The 23,812-nt window shown below is 65.3% G+C and overlaps 5 protein-coding genes across 6 annotated transcripts; 4 read left to right on the top strand and 1 right to left on the bottom strand.

The window, feature by feature from the left end:
* Positions 1-461: 461 nt before the first annotated feature.
* On the top strand, positions 462-2,917 carry CHLRE_02g134124v5 (uncharacterized protein). Its single transcript, XM_043060048.1, has one exon. The coding sequence runs from the start codon at positions 724-726 to the stop codon at positions 1,666-1,668; it is 945 nt and encodes a 314-aa protein (XP_042927682.1). The 5' UTR covers positions 462-723; the 3' UTR covers positions 1,669-2,917.
* A 184-nt stretch (positions 2,918-3,101) lies between these two features.
* CHLRE_02g127237v5 (uncharacterized protein) lies at positions 3,102-4,217 on the top strand. Its single transcript, XM_043060047.1, has one exon. It carries the CDS (start codon positions 3,181-3,183, stop codon positions 3,796-3,798), a length of 618 nt encoding a protein of 205 aa, XP_042927681.1. The 5' UTR covers positions 3,102-3,180; the 3' UTR covers positions 3,799-4,217.
* Positions 4,218-4,230: 13 nt separating this feature from the next.
* Positions 4,231-11,121, bottom strand: CHLRE_02g120350v5 (uncharacterized protein). The gene is made up of 11 exons (XM_043060046.1): positions 9,629-11,121; positions 8,730-9,290; positions 8,422-8,483; positions 7,913-7,989; positions 7,495-7,574; positions 7,210-7,289; positions 5,832-6,818; positions 5,411-5,516; positions 5,095-5,163; positions 4,734-4,883; positions 4,231-4,409 (listed from the first exon to the last, which is right to left on the bottom strand). The coding sequence occupies exons 1-11, from the start codon at positions 11,036-11,038 to the stop codon at positions 4,401-4,403; spliced, it is 3,591 nt and encodes a 1,196-aa protein (XP_042927680.1). The 5' UTR covers positions 11,039-11,121; the 3' UTR covers positions 4,231-4,400.
* Positions 11,122-11,241: 120 nt separating this feature from the next.
* Positions 11,242-13,507, top strand: CHLRE_02g120301v5 (uncharacterized protein). Its single transcript, XM_043060045.1, has 4 exons — positions 11,242-11,381; positions 11,639-11,669; positions 11,796-11,925; positions 12,405-13,507. The coding sequence occupies exons 1-4, from the start codon at positions 11,351-11,353 to the stop codon at positions 12,486-12,488; spliced, it is 276 nt and encodes a 91-aa protein (XP_042927679.1). The 5' UTR covers positions 11,242-11,350; the 3' UTR covers positions 12,489-13,507.
* Positions 13,508-15,021: 1,514 nt separating this feature from the next.
* CHLRE_02g120250v5 (uncharacterized protein) lies at positions 15,022-23,424 on the top strand. Of its 2 annotated transcripts, none has more exons than XM_043060044.1 (15): positions 15,022-15,364; positions 15,467-15,561; positions 15,798-15,871; positions 16,296-16,403; positions 16,787-16,907; positions 17,337-17,446; positions 17,688-17,829; positions 18,097-18,275; positions 18,442-18,612; positions 18,985-19,154; positions 19,564-19,756; positions 19,991-20,047; positions 20,472-20,600; positions 20,985-21,125; positions 21,762-23,424. In XM_043060044.1, the coding sequence occupies exons 1-15, from the start codon at positions 15,126-15,128 to the stop codon at positions 22,062-22,064; spliced, it is 2,232 nt and encodes a 743-aa protein (XP_042927678.1). In that variant the 5' UTR covers positions 15,022-15,125; the 3' UTR covers positions 22,065-23,424. The 2 variants fall into 2 exon arrangements, with proteins under 2 accessions (XP_042927678.1, XP_042927677.1); XM_043060043.1 differs by having other exon boundaries at positions 20,952-21,125.
* Positions 23,425-23,812: the final 388 nt, after the last annotated feature.

Raw genomic sequence — 23,812 nt, 5'->3', positions numbered from 1 at the left:
ACACACACACACACACACACACACACACACACACACACACACACACACACACACACACACACACACACACACACACACACACACACACACACACACACACACACACACACACACACACACACACACACACACACACACACACACACACACACACACACACACACACACACACACGAGGATACAGAGCGCACGGTCTCAGCGCTGGGGTGGCTGCCGCCGGTGCAAGTACTGACTGAGGCACCGGAGCCTGGTGCCTGGTGCTTCACGGCGCCGCTGTGGGGCAACCCGCTTCTCACCCCGTCCCCCGCGGCGGCCAACGGCGAGCAGGAGGAGGAGGATAGCGGCAGCGATGGCGAAACAGCTGTGGAGCCCGTTCCGGCAGGAGTAGCGCGGCGCACGCAGGGGCGTGGTCTCGACTACCGCCATAGGACGCTGCGAGCCTGCGCGCGTCTGGTGACCATCGGTGACCTAGTGCGAGCCCACGCTGCACGACCACCTGCGGCGGCTGCAGTCGACTGGGAGGGGTGGCTGCGAGACCACCTTGCGCCGTCAGACGGCCGTCGCCGGCGCCGTGGGCCCACGCTCGCCGCGCTGCAGAGCCTTGTCGGCGACATCCCGCCATCATGGTGGAGTGCAGCGCAGGCTCACGCCGCACAGCTGGCGAGCCCTGGCCCAGCGCCTGTCCCGGCACCGTCCACCAGTGAGGTCGTCCGCACCACCATCATGCCGCGCATGGGCTGGAAGCTCTCTGGCTCTGAGACCCTCAAAGTCCCCCTAGCGAAGCTGTCCGTCCGCATGGCCACATCCATGCAGCTGGACGATGTGGCCACGCGGCGGGCGGACCTACACGAGGATTACGAGCGCGCGGCACAGGGCCTGCCGCCGCGCGCTGTGGTGCGGCGGGAGGACCTGCCAGCAGCTGCGGCTGCAACGCTTGGCGCCATTAGGGACACCCTGGCGCGCCTTTGGCAGAAGGTACGCTGGGAACGGCGGCACTTTGAGACGCTGTGGCGGTTGGCCATCGACGCAGTGCCGCTGCCGGGAAACTCGCATATGCCGTTGGCTCGCCGTGAGCCATGCGGCTGTGGGCAGCACGGCCATGGGGGCGCCGCGGCGGAGGCACACGCCGCCGCCGCGCCGCCACGGCAGCACCACTTTTGGGATTGCGCGGTGGCGAAGGCCGTGGTGGCGCAGATCAACGCGCACAACCCCGGTCCGTCTCCCACCAGCCAAGCCCAGCTGTGGCTGGTCCAGGCGCCGCCGGGTTTTCAGCAGTGTGTTTGGGACGTGGTGGTGATGGCGGCGATGGCCGCCACAGAACATGGCCGGGTGCGGCTGCGCGGGATGACGCGCGCCGCAGCGGCCCTGGGAATTCAGACGGCGGCGGCAGCAGCTCCCGAGGCTGCGGTGGCAGGTGCAGTGGAGGCGGAACCCGATCTTGACGAGATCCCGCCCACACAGCTGACGCCGCCGCAGCCAGGCGTCAACCCCGTCGAGCTTGCGTGCGCTCGCGCAGTCGCGGACTTCTGGTCGCGGCTGATGCAGTTCGCGCAGCTCGGCGTGCCCCAAAAGGGCTGGGATGGTGTTGACGCCACTCACCCCATCCTGGCGGTGGTGAACGGTGAAATGCTGTGCGCGATGCCGCAAGCTATGGAGCTGGAGGCTTGAAAGGGATCAGCCCTTAGGAGAAGCGCGTGAGCACTAACATGAGCCACTGAAGCAGTGGCATACGAGAGGGTCAGCGGGGGAGCTTAGTGGGCAGGCGAAGGGTTTTTGGGCTGAGCCCCCCCAGCGCAGCGTTCCAGGGGGGGGCGAAGCCCCCCAGGAACACCCCTGTCCGTGCGTGCGTGCGTGGTGTCGGCAAAACATAGCATACTGGCGCAAACCGCGACTGCTGCGTATTAGTATTTGTTAATGCCTATTGCATGTAAATAGGTGGCAGGGAAAATTCGGGCGGAGCGAGAAGTGCCTTCGCGCGTCCATGGACAATTGACTTTCGCGAGGTCGCGAGGAAAGCATCCGGTGCCCGCTGATATGCAGTCTCTAAGGCAAACTATGTTGGCGGCAAGCAAAGCGGGGAAGTATATCGAAAATTTTGAGCGACTTGCCGAGCCATGCCTGCCGACGCGCCAGGATGCCGAGAAGCCCCGAGGTCGCCCCCGCCCCGCGCCTAGCCCTTTGAGCGTGGGGCGCCGGGGAGGTGTTGATTATGGCAGGAGGCGAAAGAAATGCTTGGGGTGTTTGGGAACGGGACAAGGCACGCATGCGTGGCGCGGGAAATCCCGCACGGCCCTAGCCGATGCGCCTGCGCGTCGTAGCGGCATGGAGGCTCTGACGGGGCGTTACACGCCTAATAGCTCCCAAGCGTACGGGGGCTCAGCCCATTTTCCAGCTGTACAAAGCTGACACCCCTTGTTTGTTTTACGCCCGTGGGAGCAGGGCCAGGTTTGTGGGGTTTTATGCCTGAGAGGGTGTGTTGGGTGCTGCAACACCCCGGGCCTTTACGGCCTGGATCGGCCTAGTGGCCAGACGCGTTTGTGGCTGCCCTTAGGCATAGTCTGCCCTGGCGTCGAGAGCTGGTTAGGTTGCGGTTGAGGTCGTGCAGGCTGCGGGGTCGCAGGACTCAGCCCCACAGCCACTGTGGTCGTGCTATCGCGTGCTGTCGTGTGCTGCGTGCTGCGTGTTTTGTTATGTTTGCTGTTTTTTTTGTTTTCTGCCCGCCTGGTCTTAAGATGTAGCTCGCCCGCTGGGTCTGAGGTTGTTACACCGGTAGTAATTCCGCAAGGGTTACTGGCGCGGTGAAGGGTCGGAGTGTGGTACCCTGTGGACTCCAGAGCTGTTTGCGCTCTGCCGGGGAAACGCCAGGTCACGGCAGCCCTCGTTTGAGAGCCCTGTCGTTGGTTATACCAGATACACGATTCACGTGATCTGGCAGAATAACCGTGGAAACCGTAGTCACACACACACACACACACACACACACACACACACACACACACACACACACACACACACACACACACACACACACACACACACACACACACACACACACACACGCTTGGCGCCATTAGGGACACCCTGGCGCGCCTTTGGCAGAAGGTGCGGTGGGAACGGCGACACTTTGAGACGCTGTGGCGATTGGCCATCGACGCAGTGCCGCTGCCAGGAAACTCGCATATGCCGTTGGCTCGCCGTGAGCCATGCGGCTGTGGGCAACACGGCCATGGGGGCGCCGCGGTGGAGGCACACGCCGCCGCCGCGCCCACGCCACGGCAGCACCACTTCTGGGATTGCGCGGTGGCGAAGGCCGTGGTGGCGCAGATCAACGCACACAACCCCGGTCCGGCTCCCATCAGCCAAGCCCAGCTGTGGCTGGTTCAGGCGCCGCCGGGTTTTCAGCAGTGTGTTTGGGACGTGGTGGTGATGGCGGCGCTGGCCGCCACAGAACATGGCCGGGTGCGGCTGCGCGGGATGACGCGCGCCGCAGCGGCCCTGGGAATTCAGACGGCGGCGGCAGCAGCTCCCGAGGCTGCGGTGGCAGGTACAGCGGAGGCGGAACCCGATCTTGACGAGATCCCGCCCACACAGCTGACGCCGCCGCAGCCAGGCGTCAACCCCGTCGAGCTTGCGTGCGCTCGTGCAGTCGCGGACTTCTGGTCGCGGCTGATGCAGTTCGCGCAGCTCGGCGTGCCCCAAAAGGGCTGGGATGGTGTTGACGCCACTCACCCCATCCTGGCGGTGGTGAACGGTGAAATGCTGTGCGCGATGCCGCAAGCTATGGAGCTGGAGGCTTGAAAGGGATCAGCCCTTAGGAGAAGCGCGTGAGCACTAACATGAGCCACTGAAGCAGTGGCATACGAGAGGGTCAGCGGGGGAGCTTAGTGGGCAGGCGAAGGGTTTTTTGTTTTACGCCCGTGGGAGCAGGGCCAGGTTTTGCGGGGTTTTAATGCCTGAGAGGGTGTATTGGGTGCTGCAACACCCCGGGTCTTACGGCCTGGACCGGCCTAGTGGCCAGACGCGTTTGTGGCTGCCCTTAGGCATTGTCTGCCCTTGCGTCGAGAGCTGGTTAGGTTGCGGTTGAGGTCGTGCAGGCTGCCGGGTCGTAGGACTCAGCCCCGCAGCCACTGTGGTCGTGCTTTCGCGTGCTGTCGCGTGCTGCGTGTTTTGTTATGTTTGCTGTTTTTTGTCTTCTGCCCGCCTGGTTTTTAAGAGGTAGCTCGCCCGCTGGGTCTGAGGTTGTTACACCGGTAGTAATTCCGCAAGGATTACTGGCGCGGTGAAGGGTCGGAGTGCGTTGCCCTGTGGACTCCAGAGCTGGTTGCGCTCTGCCGGGGAAACGCCAGGTCACGGCAGCCCTCGATTGAGAGCCCTGTCGTTGGTTATACCAGATACACGATTCACGTGATCTGGCAGAATAACCGTGGAAACCGTAGTCACACACACACACACACACACACACACACACACACACACACACACACACACACACACACACACACACACACACACACACACACACACACACACACACACACACACACACACACACACACACACACACACACACACACACACACACACACACACACACACACACACACACACACACACACACACACACACACACACACACACACACACACACACACACACACACACACACACACACACACACACACACATATACACACACACGCGAACACACACGCCCACCACATCCCACCGCCCACCTGCACGCTGAGGCTGGTGAGCGAGGTGGCGGCGGCCAGCGCCTGGAACACATCGTAGGTGGGGCGGCAGGAGCGCATGCCGAACACCGAGGCGGCGGTGACGCCGCAGCGGGGCAGCACACGCGTGATGATGGCCGCGTCCGCCTGAGCCTGTGACAGGTGGGCGTGTGTATGTGTGTGTGTGTGTGTGTGTGTGAGAGTGCGTGTTAGAAAAGCATGTGGAGAGCGTGTGTGTATGCAAGGGTGCAGTGTTTAAAAAGCACTGGTGCGGATGGCCCACACCCGCTCCCCTCCTTCCCCTCCTTCCCACCTTCCCCCCTTCCCCCCTTCCCCCCTCCCCCCCCCCCGGTCACCCGCTCACCTCGAACGCGCCCAGGTTGAGTCGGGTCACTGCGGACAGACTGCGCCACGACAGCAGGTCCGCCGCGATCTGGCACGTGGGAGGCGGGAGGAGCGGGAGAGTGAAGGTGGGAGCGGGAGTGAGAGCGAGGGTGAGGGTGTGAGCTGTGTGATGCAGGGCAGAGCGTTGGCGCGCGCTTCCATCAAACACACTACACCCACACACCCACACCCACACACCCACACACACACCACACACACACACACAAAGAACTCATTCCCTTCAAACCCTCACTCACTCCCCCGGCCCGGCCCCCGACCCCTCCCCGCGCCCCCACCTTGTGTCCGTTGTTGCCGCGGCCCTGGAAGTAGTGCAGCGACACTGCTGCCAGCGAGGGCAGCGGCGCCAGCACCGCCAGCAGGCCCCAGTCCACAGTGGTGCACCTGCAGGGGGGCAGGGGGGTTGCAAGGATTGGTACAGAGAAGGGGGGCAGGGGGGGGGGTTACATTCATGATTATTTCAAGGAAGTGGTAGACGGTGGACAATTAAGGGGCGCGTGGGGGGCAGGAGGGCAGGGGCCAGGGGTGCGTGTGGGTCGCAATGGAAGAAGTTACGCGCGCGTGTGTCACTACTGAGCTACGGTAGAGAGCACCGGGCGTGTGGGTTTGCAATGCACAGGACGCCGCCATCTCCCCTCCAGGGCCATGCACCCCCGCCCCTTCCCCCGGCCCCGCACAGGCGCCTCGCCTCCACCCCACCTGAGTGTGAGGCTGGTGAGGCTGGTCAGCGCGCTCAGCGGCGCCAGCAGCCGCGGCGTCAGGTTGAGCACCCCGAAGATGCGGCCCACGCCCAGGTGCAGCACTTGCAGGCGGGACAGGCCGCGCAGGGGCGCCAGCCGCTCATCAGGCGGAGCAGCAGCAGCCGCAGCAGCCGCAGCAGCCGCAGCAGCGTCGCCTCCGGCGGGGGCGGCGGCGGCAGGGGCAGCGGCGGCGGCGGCGGCGCCCAAGGCGGCGGCCACGGCCGCACCCGCGTCGCCAGGAGCATTTACGCCGGGGCCGGCGGCGGCGGCGGCGTTGGCAGGCCCCGCTTGTTCCGGAGGCGGCGGCAGGGGCGACGGCGGCGCCGGTGCGCCTGCGGGCCCAGCGGCGTGTGCCGCCGTCGCGGCGGCCGCGCCGCCGCCACCGCCGCCACTGCCACTGGGGCCGGGTCCGGGGTGCGTGTTGGTGTCCATGCCAGCATTGACGCGCGCCCGCAAGCCCGCCGCCGCCCCGGGTGCCACGGGCTGCGGCGGCAGGGAGCCGCCCGCGCCGCCGTCTACCTGCATGGGGTCGCCGCCGCCGCCGCCGCCGCCGCCGCCGCCGCCGCCGCCGCCGCCGCCGCCGCCGCCGCCACCGCTTGGTGCGGCGCCGCCGTCAGAGCCAGCTGCCGCCGCGCCGTGCCCCTGACCCTGCTCCTCCGCCTGCCCCACGCCGGCATTGCTACCACCACCACCACCACCACCACCTCCTCCCCCAGCCTCAGCAGCACCCGCCAAGGCCCCGGCCCCGGCACCCTCCTGCGGCGGTGGCGGCGGCGGCGGCGGCTGGTGCGGTGGCACCAGCACGAATGCGTCGGCGGCCGCCGCGCCCTCCCCCGCCGCCACCAGCTCCGCCGCCTCCTCCTCCTCCGCCTCCTCGCCGCCGTCCTCGTCCATCCATTCCATGTGGTCCAGCGGCGGCGGCGTCGCCGCGCCTGGGTGCAGGCACCTGCAGCGGGGAGGTGGGGGAGTTGCATTCATGATTAGCTAGATAAGCGGAGGGGGAAGGTGTGTGTGTATGTGTATGTGCCCGAGCCTAATGGGGGGCGGGGGTGTGCAAAGATGGTTGGGAAAGGGGTACAGGATGCACTGAAGACCGCAGACGAAGTCGTTACCACATGCACTGGGGGCCCCACAGCCGGTCCCGACACCCACACCGGCACCCACACCGGCACGGACACGGACGCTGACGCAGTCAGGGACCCCAACCCCCCACCACAAAACCCCAAACCCAGCTCCCTTCCGCGTCAACCCCCTTCGCTTCTTCTTGATTAATCATACATGTAACCCCCCCTCCCAAACACACATCCACACACACGCAAACGCACACGCACACGCACCAGTCCGCCGCCAGCTGCAGCTGCGTGAGGGCCGTGAGGCGCCCCACCGCCTCCACGTGCTCCCACTCCAGCACGTACATCTGGGCGTGGGCGTGGGCGTGGGCGGGGAGGTGGGGAGGCGGGCAGGCGAGGAGGCGCGTGAGCCGTGTGCATGTGCTTGTGTGCGTGCGTGTGTGTATCTTGTATGTGTGCATGTGTGTGTGCGTGACTGCAGCTGCACGGGAGTGTGTGGCTACCGTGTCACACACCCGCGCTCCCACGCCCACGCCCACACCCAGGCCGCACCTTGCGCAGGGCCAGGTGCCTCAGCGGCCCGCCGCCGTACGGCAGCGCCTGCAGCAGCGCCAGGGGAGGGCAGTCCAGGCCTGAGGGGCGGGGGCGGGGGGAGGGGCGGTTGTAGTTACCAGCCCAAACTAAACCAAACCCAATGCAATAGAGCGAGGGGGATGCCATTCATGAATAAGCAAGCACAAGCGAAGTTGTAGCCAAGAAGGGCAATACGCCCGAGTCCGACGAAGGGGGGAAGGTGGCGCTGGAGCGGCCGCCTCCCCACGTGCCGCCACCCCACGTGCCGCCTCCCCACGTGCCGCCACCCCACGTGCCGCCACCCCACGTGCCGCCAACGCATGTGCCGCCACGCCAAACAAAGCAGAATGCTCCAAGTCAGACACCCAGCGGCACGGCTGCGCGGGCTCCGCCGCACCTGTGAGTGAGAGCGTGTGCAGGTGCGGCAGAGCGGCCAGCGCCTCGATGCCGCGGAGGGGGCCGATGAGGGGTTCCCTGCACGTGAGGCGTGAGGGCCAGGCAGGGAATGACAAGTGGGGTAAGGGTAGGTGAGGCCGGGCTAGGCGGGGGCGGGCCCGGGTAACAAGGTTGGCATCGACATGGGGTAGGCACCGACGCACTGCGCGAACAAACACAGCGCCGCCGGCCCGAGGGCCCACGTACCCGCGGCTGTGCTCTCGGCCTTTCCGCCACACCTCCCATCACTCCCGCACTCCTTCTCCCTTCCTCTGCGCCCCCTTATCTCTTTGGGCTCGGGCGCATAACCACCCGCCCTCCCTGCCGCTACACTGCCCAAGCCCGCCCGATTACCTATGGTGATGTACAAAAGCTCGCTTATGCGGCTGCAGTTTCTCCTTGCAGCGCGACTGTTTCCTTACGGAAGTGGTTCAAAGTTTACCCCCCCCACACACACACACACACGCTCACCGGGTGAATTCCTCCGGCACGCGCTCAAAGCGGTTGCCGTACGCCGACTCGTACGCCCCCGCCTGCGGCGCCGTACAGCCCGTGTCAGTCAAGACAACTCCACCAACAGCAAACTGCCGTACACGTGTCACACGGGGCGGCTCGCTGATCCTGTGCCTCGTGTCGTGCTTCGCTACGCTTGGTTCGCACGGCCCCTCTACCTCTCACATAAATCACGTAGCCCCCCCACTCCACCCCACTCCACCCCACCCTCCCCCACCCCACTCCACCCCACCCCACCCCACCCCACCCCACCCCACCCCACTCACCTGGTTGAGCCGTAGGTGGCTGAGGCCGCTGAGAGCCGCCAGCCGCCGCCAGTCCGTGTCCCGCGCGAAGCAGCCCGCATGCAGGTCCAGGTGCCGCAGCCGCATCAGCCCTCGACCGCCACCGCCGCCACCACCGCCACCGCCACCGCCACCACCACCGCTGCTGCCGCCTGCACCACTACCACCGCCCCCGCAAAGTAGTGCCGCTAGATCAGCATCTCCAAATTCGCCGGGCCGGGCCGCCGACCCCACCGTCGTCGCCAGGCCGGCTGGCGGCGCCGCCAGCCCAACCGCGTCGCCACCGCCGCCGCCGCCGCCCGACCGCCCCGCCGAGGTCAACACCGCCGCCGTCACCGAGCTGGTCAGTCGAGGTGACAGCACCAACTTTGTCAGCGACGTCAGACGGGCGAGGGCGGTAAAGACGCCGCGGCAGTACGGCACCTCGGTCAGTGTCAACTGCCGCAGCCGACCCCCCAGCCCGCCGCACTGCGCCGCCACCTTGCGTACGGCCAGCAGCAGCTGCTCGTCCAGCCGTATGTCTCGCAGGCGGTTGAGCTGGGCCTGCGCATGGTTGTCGGTTGGCGGTTGCGGCGAGTGGGCGGTTGGGTTACCGGATGACCATGCAGATACACACACAACACACACTCATGCACACACTCTTCATACTCGCATACACGCGCGCGCACACACAGACACACACACACACGCACACGCACACACACATGCACACACACACACACACACATGCACAGTGCCAGTTGCAGGCAGCCGCGCGCACCACACGCTCCAACCCCAGCTGCAGCAGCGCCTTACTGACAAGCCCGCCTGCCGCCTCCACTGCCCCCTTCACAGCCCCCGCGCCCACCCCCGCCCGCCTCATCCACCCCCGCCCGCCCCACCCTGCGGAACGCGTTCAGCCGCTCCGAAGTGAAGTCGCCACCCATCCGCTGCGCCCGGTACCGCTGCAGCGGCCAGGACGGAAGCATCTGCAGACCCGGCGGCAACGCGCCCAGGCCGCCAGCCAGGCCCCCGCCAAGCTCGCCGCCGCCGTCGCCGTCAACAGGGCCGTCCCCATCTACGGCCGCAGTGCCGTCGCCGGCGGCGCCGCCACCCGGCGCGGCGTCATCCGCGCCGCCATCGGCCTCCTCCTCCTGCTGCTCCTCCTCTTCCTCCTCGTCATCATCATCATCAGCAGCAGCAGCAGCAGCCTCGCCAACGGCCGCGGCGCCGTCAGGAGGCCCTCCCGCCGCCGCCGCTGCCGGCGCCATCACGGGGCCGGGGTCGCCGCCGGCCGGCACCTCACCAGCTGCACCCGCAGCGTCGCCCAGTCCCGCCCCCTCCGCCGCCCCCTCCGCCGCAGCAGCAGCCTGACCCGCCGCTGCCCCTCCCGCCGCCGCCGGCGCAGCCCCCGGACCGTCCGCCGCCGCCGCCGCCTGCGCGGCCCCCACGCCATTGACCCGGGCCGTCAGGGGGCCCTTGGCGGCGGCGAAGCGCAGCGCCGCCGCCACATTCCGCGGCCGATCCACGTCCGCCGCCGCCTCCGCCCGCGCCGTCGCCGTGTCTGTCAACGCCAGCGCGCACGCCGACAGCGACGTCAGGGACGGCAGCGCCGCCAGAACCGGCACCACGCGCGAGCAGGCGGCGGCCACCGTCAACAGCGGCGGCGCCGGCAGCAGCCGCGGCGGCAGATGCACGGTCTGGCCTTGAGCTATGTACGGCATCGGCGGGTGCACGCCGACGGCGCCGGCGGCGCCGTCAGTCTCGTAGGCGGAGGTGCTTGGATCCAGGCCGCGGTCGTAGTGCGGGTGCAGCCGCAGTACCAGCTCTCGTACAACGCCGTACGGGCCGTGGTCGCGGCTGATGATCCTGCCGGCGGAGCTGCTGGCGCCGGCGTCGGCGGACACGGCGGACACGGCTGCAGCAACAACTGCGTCAAGGGCTGCGCCGGCGGCGGCGGTGGAGGTGGAGGTGGAGCCGGCGCCGTTCCGTCTGCGTTCATGCGGCGCGGTTGCTGCCACTGCCGGTGATGCAGCAGCAGCGCCAGCAGATGTCGCAGGTACGCCGGCAGCCTTTATGTTGGGCTGGTTCCGATAGAGCTGCACGGCTGCGGCAGGCACGCCATCGGGTGCCACGACCCAGGGGTAAAGGCGCGTGACAACCTGGTCGACAACCGTGCGGTGGGCTCGGCTGGTGCGGCGCAGAGCCGCCACCTCCGCGGGCGTGAGGTGCTCTATGATGCATGTCTGTGCGAGGCTTGGTAAGTTCGAAAGCTGCGTCCAGGCGTTCCTATGGAAATTGTCCATGGCCATTTCTGGCCTTGCGAGACGCCTACTTCAAGCCGAGACTATCTGCATGGCTCGACGGTGCTTGTGGAATGCATGCATATTGAAACTCTCCGTAAAACAGCTGAATTGATGGGGGGCAATTGCCATGGTAGTCAACATCGGGCACATTTGAACCGATCAGCAACATTGCGGCCAATCATAACTTATTTTTGCTCTTTGAAATGGCTCCTAAACGAAAGGCAGCGGCAGCGGCCGAGGCCCCGGCAAAGAAGGCGAAGGCCCCCGCGAAGAAGAAGGAGGCTGAAAAGAAGGAGGAGACTGCGCCTGTGGCTGCCGATGCCGGGGACGGCATCGTCATCGAGGCTTGGTAAGAGGGCGGGAGAATCAGGTGGCGACAAATGATAGGCAAGCCCTAGGACGCGCGCTCGACGCACGGGAGCGACGAGTTGATATCTGGACCCCGCAGATGAATGCGTGTGACTGTAAGGGACGCATAGAACCTGGCATCTTGGCTAGCGGCGCAGGGGCAAAGTTGTGGCACCATGGTTTCCCACCACCACACCACGCGACCATACATCCGACCCTCACGCCGCACGCTCTCCTTGGCCCCACTGCTGCCCACAGCAAAAGCTGAGGCGCATTCAAAACACGGTGAGTTGGTCTGCGCATGACTGCCACGGCCTTACTCGGCGGGTGTACGGCGGCATCACGGCCCCAACCCGCTGTCTCTCCGTCCCCCCCGTATTCTCTGTCCTGTCTTATGCTCTGTCTCCCTCCACAGGGCCACCAAGCTGGAGAAGCTGATCAAGGAGGGCGCCCCTGGCACCTCGGTGTCCGTCAACCCGGACAAGCCGCGCAAGGGGTGCTTTGAGGTCCGCGGCCCTGGCGGCAAGACCTTCGTGTCACTGCTGGTGGGTCATCGGGGCGAGGGTGTGGGGAAAGGGGGGTTGTAGATACCAGCCCAACCTTAACCGAACCCCATGCAGAAGAGCGAGGAGCGCGGGGCACCGTGTTCCCTTGCGTGTGCACCGGCAGCGGCGGCAGCAGCAGCACCAGCAGTACGGTAGCAGCCGCCGCAGCAGCAGCAGCAGCAGTAGCAGCACCAGCAGCGGCGGCAGCTGTAACAGTAGCAGGTGGTGGTTGGCAGTAGCACCACTGGAACTCCCCATGCACGGCCTCTCCGTGGTCGGCCTTGTGTGGACTGCTCATGAGTTCAACGTGACGGTGTGGTTGCGTCTGCAGCTCCATAACTCGTGCGCCACGTGCGCGACTTGGCACTCCACGCCCTCGCAAACACGCGCACACTCGCACAAACACCCAGACACAGTCTCCCTCACACACTCATTGACTTGTGCACTAACCTTTATATACCCACACCGAACATCCACAGGACATGCCCCGCCCCTTCACCAAGCTGAAGGCGCTGGATGTGGAGGCGCTGGCGGAGGAGGTGCTGGCGGCGCTGAAGGAGTAGCGCGCAGCAGCAGGAGCAGGAGCCAGCAGCGGCAGGAGCCAGCAGCACCAGCAACGGTAGAGAGCAACGGCAGCGAGCAGTGCACTGTGAAATGTGCACTGGGGGCGCTGCGGAGCGCTGCCGCCGTTGGTGCTGTACACGCCGCTGTTGCGGCCGCGGTCGCTGCCGGCAGCCAGTCGCCCACAGCAGCGGGCTGCTATGGCGGCAGCGGCAGCAGCGGCGGTGGGGCAGCCTGCCACTGCGGGCGATTGGGAGGAAAGCGCACGGACACAGCGGCAACACGCGGTGGTGGCTGGGGCGGCGTGGGTGGCGCTGCAGGGGGGGATAGCCGGAGCCTCGGAGGCCTGCACGGGCTGTCGCATTCGCACGTGTGCGCAGTGGGAGGGTTGCGGTTGTTGCGGTTGCACCAACGCACCCTACGTGTTCCATTTGGCACGAGCCCCGGACCTTGTTTGGCGCCTGCAATGGCAGCCCGTATGAGGCGACGGTTGCGTCGGCGTGGGGCGTGCGAGTGTGAGCCCCGAGGGATTTCGAGGCCTTGCTGGCTGGTGCGGCCGCCGACCCAGGTTTTGCTGGCGTGAGGCGGCTGCGTTTAAGTTGTTGTGCGAGATGTTTGGGGATCGGGTGTTGTGCCGCTGCGTGCTGCCCAACGTGACGGGCGTGTTGCCGCTGGTGTGTAAGGTGCGTGAGGCACAATTTGTTGCCAGAGCCGCAAACCCAAATGGTCTATGTGCGGAGGTGCAGAGGGTGATGCGGGTGCGAGGGCGTCTACTGAAAGCGTCCTCGCTGGCTAATGCCGGCTTCACTTGAGGAAGCCGGGGCCAAGCCCGCTGATGGCGAGCAGCCGAAAGGCGCTCCAGGCTGGGTAAGCGGCAGGAGGTAACTGAGGTTTAGGTCGGTGCTGGCCCCGAGGCCCGTGTGGGTGCAGCGCCGGCCGCCTCCCTTGCCGCCCCAGCACGCACCGCCCGCCGCCATTGGGCTTTGCGCAGGGGGCTCTGGACCTGTAATGGAACAAACGCGTGAACCGCCGCACGGTACTGTGCTTGTCCTATGGCCAGCTCGCCGGTCCTGGCGAAACAGCTGCTACCCGTGCTGTCATGCAGGAGCGGGGCAACGCCAACGCCGTGTCCTTGCTGTCAACGCAATGCCGACTGCGGGCGTTAACACAGCCTGGCTCACTCGCACTCAAACTTCTTACACCGAAATGGATCACATACTACAACATCGCGTGCTCCGCGCGACTATCGCCTTAGGTGGATGCTGAGGACAGACATCGGCATCCATGATGCTGGGGTGACGAGTACTGAGGGCTATGGTGGGACCATCTGCTGCAAACCGTAAAACCATTACAACTGGCCGGAACTCTGGGCGTGGTGATAGCTTAACTCGGCGCCATCGGCCGTGCCGCTCATCGCGTCTGATCTTGGCGGGCCGATAGCGCGCCGGGCTGCTGCTGCGCGCGTCGCTGGGCGGCGCCAGGCTGCGTCCCCGCGCGGAGCTGAACTGGCGACTCTCCCAGTCCCAGCTGCCGAGTCTATTCGCGCGCCTCTGCCGCGCTGCACTTGCCATACGCGAAGCGGTTCTAGTGGAGTCCGGAGGACGCTGCTGCGGGGCGCAGCCGAGGGAGACACCCCGCTGCCGGTCAGCCGGGAGGCGCCGACCTTGAGGAGGCTGGGCGTGAAACGGCCGTCGCCGGCGGCTACTGCATCGGCGGCGAGCTCGGCGTCGACCCCATGGCGGCGGCGGCAGCGGCGGGCAAGATGCCAGAGCCGACAGGGGCACAGGGCCATGTGTGCTGCCGGGGTGCGGCAGTCCAGGGGTCGCTGCGGTGGGGAGCCAGCAGACCTCCGCTGTGCAAGAGATGAGCAACTGGCGACGCACTAAAAGGCAAACAGGCAAACAGGCGGAGGAAAATCTGGTGAAGAAGGTGAAGGTGGAGGTGGTGGACCTGTGTGTCAGTGACGACTAGCCGTGTGTGTGTGTGTTCCTCGCTCGCATCTGGCTTTGACCAGGCGGGTGTGCACAGGCTGGGCTCCTCATGACGCTAGTCACGCTACGTCGCTACCTTTCCTTTATGCACACCTGTGCATACGCTGGGATGGCATGGGCTGCAGGAGCTTGGGACCCTGTGCGGCGGTCGGTTGCGGCGCCCACCCCTGGGCTGGCTGGCTTTGTGGGGAAGATGGCCTGTCAGCTGCAGGACTGGCGCCATGAGCGGAAGCTGTGCGGTCAGAGGTAGGGTGCCGATGGTGCGGGAGGCACAGCAGCGGTACGGCGACGTGAAGGCGGGATGGGACTGTGGGAGGCACGATATGGCGTGCTCAAGCCCACCAAAACGGCAGAAAATGTACGATGGTGTCCAGCTGTCTTGGCCTCTTTCCAGCCCTCGCTCCTAAAGTTTGCGCTGGACGTGTAAGGAATAGAACGTGTATTGTATGCACGTTTGAGCAGGCGGGAGGTTCCGCGCCATGCACCGGGCCGGTCGTTGCAAAATCGATTGCAAATTGGGGCTCGTTCTGTTGCCCCGACTGTCCTGTAGTTTTAGTCGCAATCTTTGCCTGCAAACAAATCATCGCTACCTTAGAAAGCCAGCACGAACCAAGACACACATAGCGCGCTTGTTGCAAAGCCACCGACATGGCTCTGGCCCAGCGCCAAGTTTCCTGCCGCATTGAGCGGTCTACAGGAGCATCGACATCGCAGCCTGTTGGGTCATGCCTACTTGTGCAGCGGCGGCCGGGCCAGCGGCGAGGCGTGCCGGCGCGAGCGACACCCGAGTTCATCGATGCGCTCAGCGCCCTGGTGCCAAACCTCCCGCTGGAGCAGATTGCAGCACCGTGTCAAGTCATGAAGTGCGGTGACATCGTCTACCGCAGGTGCGCACAAGCAGTTCGACAGCGAGGGCTCATCGTGTTCGGGTTGTTGGAGCCAATTTACGCCCACACTGAAGCCGTCCTTTGCATTGATGCGCTGTGCAGTACGCTGGATCCGTCCCTCTACAACGAGGCCGGCTTTGACGAGAAGACTGTCGCGCTGTTGGCCCCCGTGCTTGCGTATCTCTTCCTCCCACCGGGTAGGGCTCGGTCGCTGCATGCGCATTACGTACTTGATAAGCACTTTGTGGCGTGGTGCGCGCGTGCACAAGGCGAGGCGCTGTCGGGGCTTTCTGCACTCATGGAACCTCCGAATTTACACGTCACCGCCAAACTTTGTGCCGCGAGGCCGCCTGGCCCTGTTATGTCATGCTTGGCACATACCACGTATTGATGCAGCTATTTGCGAGATCTGTGTTGGTCATTTCTCGTGCAGGCGTGCTACCAGGCGCCATCGACTATTACATTCGCGCGCCCCTCAAGCGCAAGCAGACCAAGGCCATTGACAAAGTAAGCTTCTCATGCGCAGTATGCGTCTTTCAGCGACGGAAGACCTGCGCGTCAAGGCGCCTGACTTGCGCGTGCTCGGCACCCTGCCTTTCGTGCCTGCATTCGCCACCCAACTGCATGCGTGCCCCATACAAGGACGCCAGACGGACAGTCATGCCAACGATGTACACCCTATGTCGGCCTGTATCGGCGCTGTTGCGTGGGCATAAACTGCTCACTGCTCTCGCCTGCAATCCCTGCATCATCTGCATCCCGCCATTTGCATGCAACACCCACGCACGTTCTCTCCCCCTCCCGCACTCCCTCCCTCCCTCCCCCGGCTGTTGCCTCCCGCGCTCCGTCCCTCGCTCCCTATGCTCATTCGTCCTTCCGCCCCAACTACCGTCCCAACCAACCGCCGCACTCCCAACCCCCTCTGCTACAGAATGACATTGTCCTGGGCAAGCGCTTGGGCACGGGCGGCTTCGGCACCGTGTTCAAGGGGGAGCTCAAGGAGGAGGGCGGAGTCAAGACGTCCATCATCATCAAGAAGGTAGGGCGGGTATGGTTGGTGGCGTGGCGTGGCGTGTTGAGCAGGAAAGGGCAAAACCAGTTGAAGTGTGTGGCAGCACTACAAGGACGCACACAGTGGGTGTAGATGCCCGTGTGTAGTGAGGGCACGCCGTATGCAGGAGGGGGGCCGGCACTGCAGGCGCAATGTGTGGTGGTGCTGGATGACTCCGGCGTGCAGGCGGGGTGCGCGGCAGCAGCAGCAGCTCGCATCCGGCCGGGCAGCCCCACGCACGATGCCAAGTGCATCATGTGTGCGTGCCGGCCAACCCCGCATCCTCAGGTCTTTCCCTACGCCCAACCCCTCACCTCACCCACCGACACGGCTGTGCCACACGCGCCTCCGCAACCCCCCCCCCCCACCAGGCCAAGGAGTTTGGCGAGGCCGAGGTGTGGATGAACGAGCGCATGAGCCGGGTGGCCGGGCACCACGTGGCGGAGTTCGTGACCGCCTTTGACGAGTCGCTCAACGTGCCGCTGCCCGCCGGTGCGTGTGTGGTGGTGGCGCGGGCGTGGGTGGTTGGGAGTGGGAGTCTTGGACAAATGGCGTGGGGCAAACGGCGTGGCGCAAATTGCGCGGTGTGGGGCAGGGGCGCGCGGGTGGAAGGTGGAGTTGCGGCTGGTGCTGCATGGGTGCTGCATGAGGGAGTGGTGGGTGAGCGGTGCTGCTGAGGGGCTGTACAGTGAATGGCGTATGCGCACGTGTGGCACGGGACAGGACAGGAATGGGGGCTGGGTGACCGGGTGGGAGGCACGGCTACATGGCGTGCGAGAGGCCGGCGCGGGCAAGGGCGCCGTGAAGCCGTGAACACTGCCACGCCTTGCAACTCACGCGGGCCTGATTCCCCGCACCGTCCGCCTCTCCCGACTCCCTTCCGCCCTCCCTCTCTACCCTCCTCGCGGCTCCCTGTCGCAGCCGCCGGCAAGCGAGCCGCGCCTGTGCAGCCCACCTCGCCGCTGGACGCCAACAGCATCTGGCTGGTGTGGGTGTACGAGGGCGACAACACACTCAGCAGCCTCATGGAGGTGAGTGGGGGGAGGGGGAGCGGAGCGGTGGGGGGAGGTGGCAGAGGGAAGGGAGGGGGCAGAATGGGGGGCTGGGGCAGAATGGGGGGCTGGGCCAGCAACAGTGAGCGAACGGGAACGTTAGTGGGACGTACGGTACTGGGGCTGTCCTGGAGAAGTGGGGAGGTGGAGATGGGCACGGCCATGGGCGGCTGCACACACGCACACCCCAACTCTTCCGCTCCCGCCCCTCCTACCCCAGCGCCGCGAGTGGCCCTACAACCTGGAGCCACTGCTGTTTGGCCGCGAGCTGCGCGCGCCCCGCGGCCCCGTGCGCGAGCTGGTGACCATCAAGGAGGCCTTCAGGCAGCTGGTGCAGGCGGTGGCCGCGTGCCACTCCGTGGGTGAGTGCCGGGCTGGGGGGAGGTGGGGTGCGGAGGGGAAGGGGGGTTTGTAGCCGTTGGGGATGGGAACGGAGTGGTTAAATTACAAATTTGAGGTGCTGAGGGAGGGGAGGGTGGAAGGGGGTGTGGACCGGAGGTGGAGATGGAGGAGGGCAGCACTTCATTCCGAAGCCCAAGTCATAGGGGATGAAGGTGGTTGGGGGCGTGCAGGGTTGAAGGAAACATGCACGCATTTAACACGCACGCACAAACACACACGCCGCACAGGCATCGTGCACCGCGACATCAAGCCCGCCAACTGCATTGTGAGCGAGCGCGACAAGAAGATCAAGCTGATTGACCTGGGCGCCGCCGCCGACCTGCGCATCGGCATCAACTACGTGCCCAACGAGTACCTGCTGGACCCGCGGTACGCGCCGCCGCAGCAGTACATCATGAGCACGCAGGTGCGCGGCGTCGTCGTGGGAGAGTGTGATAGCGGCAGTACCCACACCTGCCCATCCCTCCTCCTCGCACTGGTTCTTCACGCCTCCCTCCCCCGCGCCTACTCACGCCTCCGTCACGCCCCCTCCCTCCCTCCTCCCTCCCTCTCACGCGCCTCACCTCTCGCAGACTCCCAAGCCGCCGCCCAAGCCCGTGGCTGCCTTCCTGAGCCCCATCCTGTGGACCATGGAGAAGCCGGACCGCTTCGACATGTACAGCTGCGGCATCACGCTGCTGCAGATGGTGTTCGGCCACCTGCGCAACGACAACGCACTCATCGCATTCAACAAGCGGCTGCAGGTGCGGTGGGCGTGGGCGTGTGTGTGTGTGTGTGTGTGTGTGTGTATAAGTGTGTGTGGTGGGTGGGAGGTTGGAGCAGTGGGCGTAGGGGGAGATGGAGGGGATGGGAGCGGGCCGGCGGGGAGGTGGTGTTGGTGGTGGTGCAACGGGTGTCTGAGGCGTGATAGAGGGGATACATGGGGTCGGGGCCTGGGATGGGGGCGACGGTGCAGCGGAAGAGCGTGCGTGTGGAATCCGCGCACCGGCACATGAACGCAGGGTGGGAAAAAGCAGCCCTCCCCAGCACACGGGAACTCCCGCCTGGCGCCCTCCCCCTCCCCCTCCCCTCATCGCCCACCGCCGCACCCACCCGCCTCTCCCGCCAACCCCCAGGAGCTCAAGTGGGACCTGCCGGCCTGGCGTCGCGAGGAGGAGGCCAAGCTGCCCTCCGCCAAGGGGGCGCTGGCCGAGTCGCTGGAGGCGGGCTTTGAGGCGCTGGACGCGGACGGCGGCGCGGGCTGGGACCTGCTGATGCGCCTGCTGGCGTACAAGCCCACGGACCGGTGAGGAGGAGGGGGAGGAGGAGGGGGAGGGGGAGGGGGGAGGGGGGAGGGGGGAGGGGGGAGGGGGAGGAGTGGGGCGGAGGAGGTGGAGGAGGAGGTGAAGAAGGAGGAGAGGGGGGAGGAGAGGGGGGTTACATTCATGATTAATTAAGAAGCGAAGTCGTAGGAGAGGGGGGAGGAGAGGGGGGAGGAGGAGGGGAGGCGGACAGGGAGGGCGCTCATGGAGGGCACTCCATTACAGCAGGGTGAACCCAGGGCAGGATGGAGGCCAAGGCATACAGGGCTGCCTCAATGGTACGGTATGTGACTTGGAACCTCAGCACGGCCTTGCGTGCTCCCGATGCCACCCGCGCCCCTTGACTCCTTCGTAAGCCCTCCCACTAACCCCCACCGCGCCCTTTCCCCGCAGTCCCTCCGCCGCCGCGGTGCTGGCCCACCCCTGGCTGACGTCGGCCCCCGGCCGCACCGCCAGCCTGCAGCACAGCCTCAGCGGCAGCTTCGAGGCCACCGTGTCCACCGCCGCCGCCGCCACCAGCACGGCGCTCACGGCGGCAGGCAAGAGCCTGGGCCAGGCGGCCAAGGACGCGGGCCTGGCGTCAATGGTGAGAGCTGGGTGCCGGGGTGGAGGGGAAGGGGCGGCGGTGGGAGGGGGCGGCGGTGGGAGGGGCGGTGGTGGTAGAAGCGGTGGTGGGAGGGGCCGTAGTTGGAGGGGCGGTGGTGGGAGGGGCACGGGTGAGAGAGAGCTTGTTTGACGAGTAAGGAGAATCAATCTGGTCCTGGGGTTCCCTCATCGCTGGCTGTTGCTGCTGCCCCTGCCGCCTGCCGCCTGTTCGCAGGAGGAGGCCATCCTCAAGGTGAACCAGGGCGCACTCACGGAGGCGCAGCTGATGGAGGTGAGCGCCGGGGAGCGTGAGGGAGAGGGAGTGAGGGAGAGGGATGTGTTAGCGCACCTGTGTGATATCAGGGAAAAGGGGCCGGCGTAGGGGGCGTCCTTTTACGCCAGCACGACGACTAGGTCTCGGATTGGTCGCGGGGCAGGCGGAGGCACAGCGGGCGCGTGAAGGGACCGGGCTAGGAGAGCGGGGCGGTGTTCATACACACACATACACACACATACCGGTGGGGGCCAGTGGTGCGGGAGCGTGGCAGCGCTACGGAGACTGTGAAGCAGGGGTGGGAGGGACCACGTGGTGTTACGTGCACCGCACAGGTGCAAGGGATACGTCCTCTCCTCTCACAGCTACCCATGTCCGGGTGTTTCCGTTCCACACGGTGTTGCCCCTGCCCCACCCCCCCTTGCTTCCCTGCCCCCCACAGGAGTTGGGCCTGCAGGAGCCGGCGCCGGTGGCGCCCCGCGAGGGCAGCCAGACCATTGCCTGGTGGCAGGAGCGCCAGAACGAGCTCAAGGCGCGCCTGGTGGAGCGGCGGGAGGCCATGTCGGAGTCGGTGAGCGATGGCCTGATGGGCAGGGGAGGGAGGGGAAGGAGGGGAAGGGGAGGAAGGAGGGGAGGTGTAGGAAGATGAGGAAGGGGGAGGGGGCAGGGTCCGGTAAAGGGGTTGTGGCGTGGTTGACGGGGTTGGCAAGCCGGGTTCAAGGTCGAGCAGGGGCATTTGGACAGGGGGCGCACGATGCGCTCGAGGTCGCTCGGGGAGGGAGGCAGGGCAGCTCTCAGGGGCTGCCGAAGGCGCTCGGGTCTTGTGGCCTGCCACCGCTCACCGACGGTGACACGCACACGCGGCCGTGGGCCTGAAGCACCCCGACACCCTGACCTTATGCCACGCCCCCCAACTTTCCAGGATCCATACGGTGCGGCCCCATCCGCAATGCAGGTCGGCTCGGCGATCAACAACGCCCGCGGCGGCAAGGGTGCCAAGCCAACCACGCCGGTGAAGCCTACCGGGCCCATGGCCGCCGCTGGCGCGGCCGCAGCTGCGGCGGCGGCTGCCGCTCGGGTCGAGGCAAAGGTCAAGGTGAGCGTGCCGCGCTCACTGCTGCCGGCGTAGAGGACAGGGAGCAGGCGGGCGCTGGGCGGCGGCGGGCGGGTGGTCGTGGCGGCGGCGGGTGGAGTGGCTGGTGTGGGCGCGTGCTCGGGCGAGAGGGCGGAGCAGGCGCCGGCGCAGCGAAGTGCGTTGCAGAGCTCGTGCCCAGCTTGAGCATGAGTGTGTGTGTGTGTGTGCGTGTGTGTGTGCGTGCGTGTCAGTGTGTGTCAGTGTGTGTCAGTGTGTGTCTGTGTGTGTGTCTGTCTATGTGTGTGTCTCTCTCTGTGTGTGTGTGTGTGTGTGTGTGTGTGTGTGTGTGTGTGTGTGTGTGTGTGTGTGTGTGTGTGCGTGCGCCAATCAGCCAGCGATTCAGCAGCCAGCGATTCAGCCAGTGCCAGCTAGCCCGCTAGCCAGTCGCGACGGTGTCCTCGAGCGATGCAACCGGTGGGCGTCGCCGCGTTAGGTCGATAGAATCATATGAGTGCCAAAGGTCGTGCTCGCGGCAGCGGGGGTCGCTCAGGGGCCGGTCATACAGCAGTATCCATATCAGCCCCTCAAGCAGCCAACTCACACGGTGCCGCCGCTGTGCCTCTCTGCCCCGCACCATCTGTGCGGCCTGCCCTGCAGGTGCCCAACATCCTCGGGGTGAAGAAGCCAGCCTCTGGCGGCGGCTCCAACGGCAGGGCCAACGGCAACGGTAACGGAAAGGCCGCGCCCGCCAAGGCTGCCAACGGAAACGGAAGCGGTAATGGAAACACCAACGGAAACGGAAACGGTGCCAAGCAGCAGTTGTTCGGCGGTCTGCTGGGCCGCAAGCAGCAGCCGGTGGAGGAGGTGCAGGAGGAGCCCGAGGAGGAGGTGGAGCCGGAGCAGGAGACCGCTTCCAAGAAGGAGCGCGCGTTTAACCTGCTGGGAGTCTTTCGGCGGTAAATGCATCAGCGCGATCGGACCTCAATGCAAACTGAGAGAAGAAAAAGCATAACTCCAAAAGCGACTTCTTTTTTCGCGGCTTTGCGAATAACGGTGCGGCACGGTCGTGTGTGGTGCGTGATCATGATGCGCATATGACGTCAGAATACATTTTGAGTGTGCAGCAGAAGCCGTCAGCAGAAATATTTAGTCCATGCAAAGTGTCGCATGGTAATGTCGACTGACGGGTCACGGAAGCTTATCCAGAGCGTGCGGCGCCCTCATACTGTAGCGCCAGCCCCTCAAGCTTCCTATGAGAATGCTACAATGTGGTTGTTTCAGGCTACAGCTTTCAAAGCAGGCGGGTTGGCTGACGTCTAGGTGCCCGTGAGGTGCCCGTAAGTTCCGGAGGGGGCTGGAAGTAGGCACATGAGTAGGCGGTCGCAGGATGGAGCGCTGGGTTGACCTGTGGGGATCACGCCGCCGCTGCGGCAAGCATTGAGCTTTGTTTATGAAGCAAGTCAAAAGTGTTTGTTGGTTTCACACTTGCGTGGTATTTCTTTGGCGCTGTAGCCTGATGGATGGGTATGGCACCAGGCGTGCTGGCGCATGCTGCTGATGAGGCATAAGGGGGACCTTGTCCGTAAGCCTTGCGCAATTGTGAAGATAACGTTGTGCAACATGAAGAGCTCCATTGCGATCGGATAGATACGCCATCTATGCGCAGATCCCGCCGACTGCGGCCGACTAGGTACGGCAGAGTGTGGTACGGGCCAGGGCAAAGCGAATGCCGCGCGCCTGTCAAGCAGCGGCGAAGTTTCAAGGGCACAGTACACAATGAGGACTGCGGCATGCCAAGTGCGGCAATTGAACTGGGCAGGTTCACAAGGCACAGACAGAGGGAGTGGGGACGCATATAAAAGAGTGGCACGAGGTTCCCGGCGGATTGTGGCGCACGCCTTTAGGTAGAGGGGTTCCTTGGTGTTTGATAGTTGGGATCTGCGCATTTTGAATGCGGCCACGAGTGAGTTTACAGGAGCCAACTGGGATAAATATCATGGAGGTATGGATGCAGGCCAGTTCTCATGACGCTCGTTAGGAACGGAGGGAGCCCTGTACAAAGCTTGCGTACTTCGTGCACAGTTGCCAACCCGGCAGCATATGAGCAATTGAGCATGGGCGCATCAGGAAGAAACAGAGACTCTGATGGCGAGTGGCGGGGCTGGCGCAACTGTACTGCTTTGGCCCAGCCCTGAGCCCAATGATTTTACTGGCTGCATGGACGGACACACAAAGAAGGGAGAGCGCATCCCAAGAGAGCATTCCGTGATACGAGGGCGAGCACTCACAGGCATACAGTACGGTGTAACGCATGGCATGGCGAGCCTGGATCAGGAGCGGCCGCGAATGAAGGCGCCGGAGACGCCAGAATACGAGCTGTCCGAAACCAACCGGGAGACACCAGCGCCACTGGCGCCCAGCAGCATATGTGTGGAAGGAACGGAGTGAGGAAGAGAGGGCGGAACCAACAGCGGCAGGAAGCGGGGAGGCAACAGTGGCAGTAGACAAATGCAGCTCGGAGCGCGCGGGAGCGCGGCTGCTGGCTGCAAGGCGGGCCGAGTTGCACGAGGTGACCTAAGGCGGCGTAGGGGAAGCTGATGTAAACACTACGCCAAAAAGAAAGGCAGACAACTCCGCGCGCCGGGCGGCCGGACAGATAGAGACAGCGCAGTGGCTGCATGGCTCATCCCGGTCGTACTGCATGCGGC

The sequence above is a fragment of the Chlamydomonas reinhardtii genome, chromosome 2 (assembly GCF_000002595.2).
Source record: "Chlamydomonas reinhardtii strain CC-503 cw92 mt+ chromosome 2, whole genome shotgun sequence".
NCBI lineage: Eukaryota > Viridiplantae > Chlorophyta > Chlorophyceae > Chlamydomonadales > Chlamydomonadaceae > Chlamydomonas > Chlamydomonas reinhardtii.
Note: the sequence above shows the minus strand (reverse complement) of the source record. Positions and strands in the feature narration are given on the sequence as shown.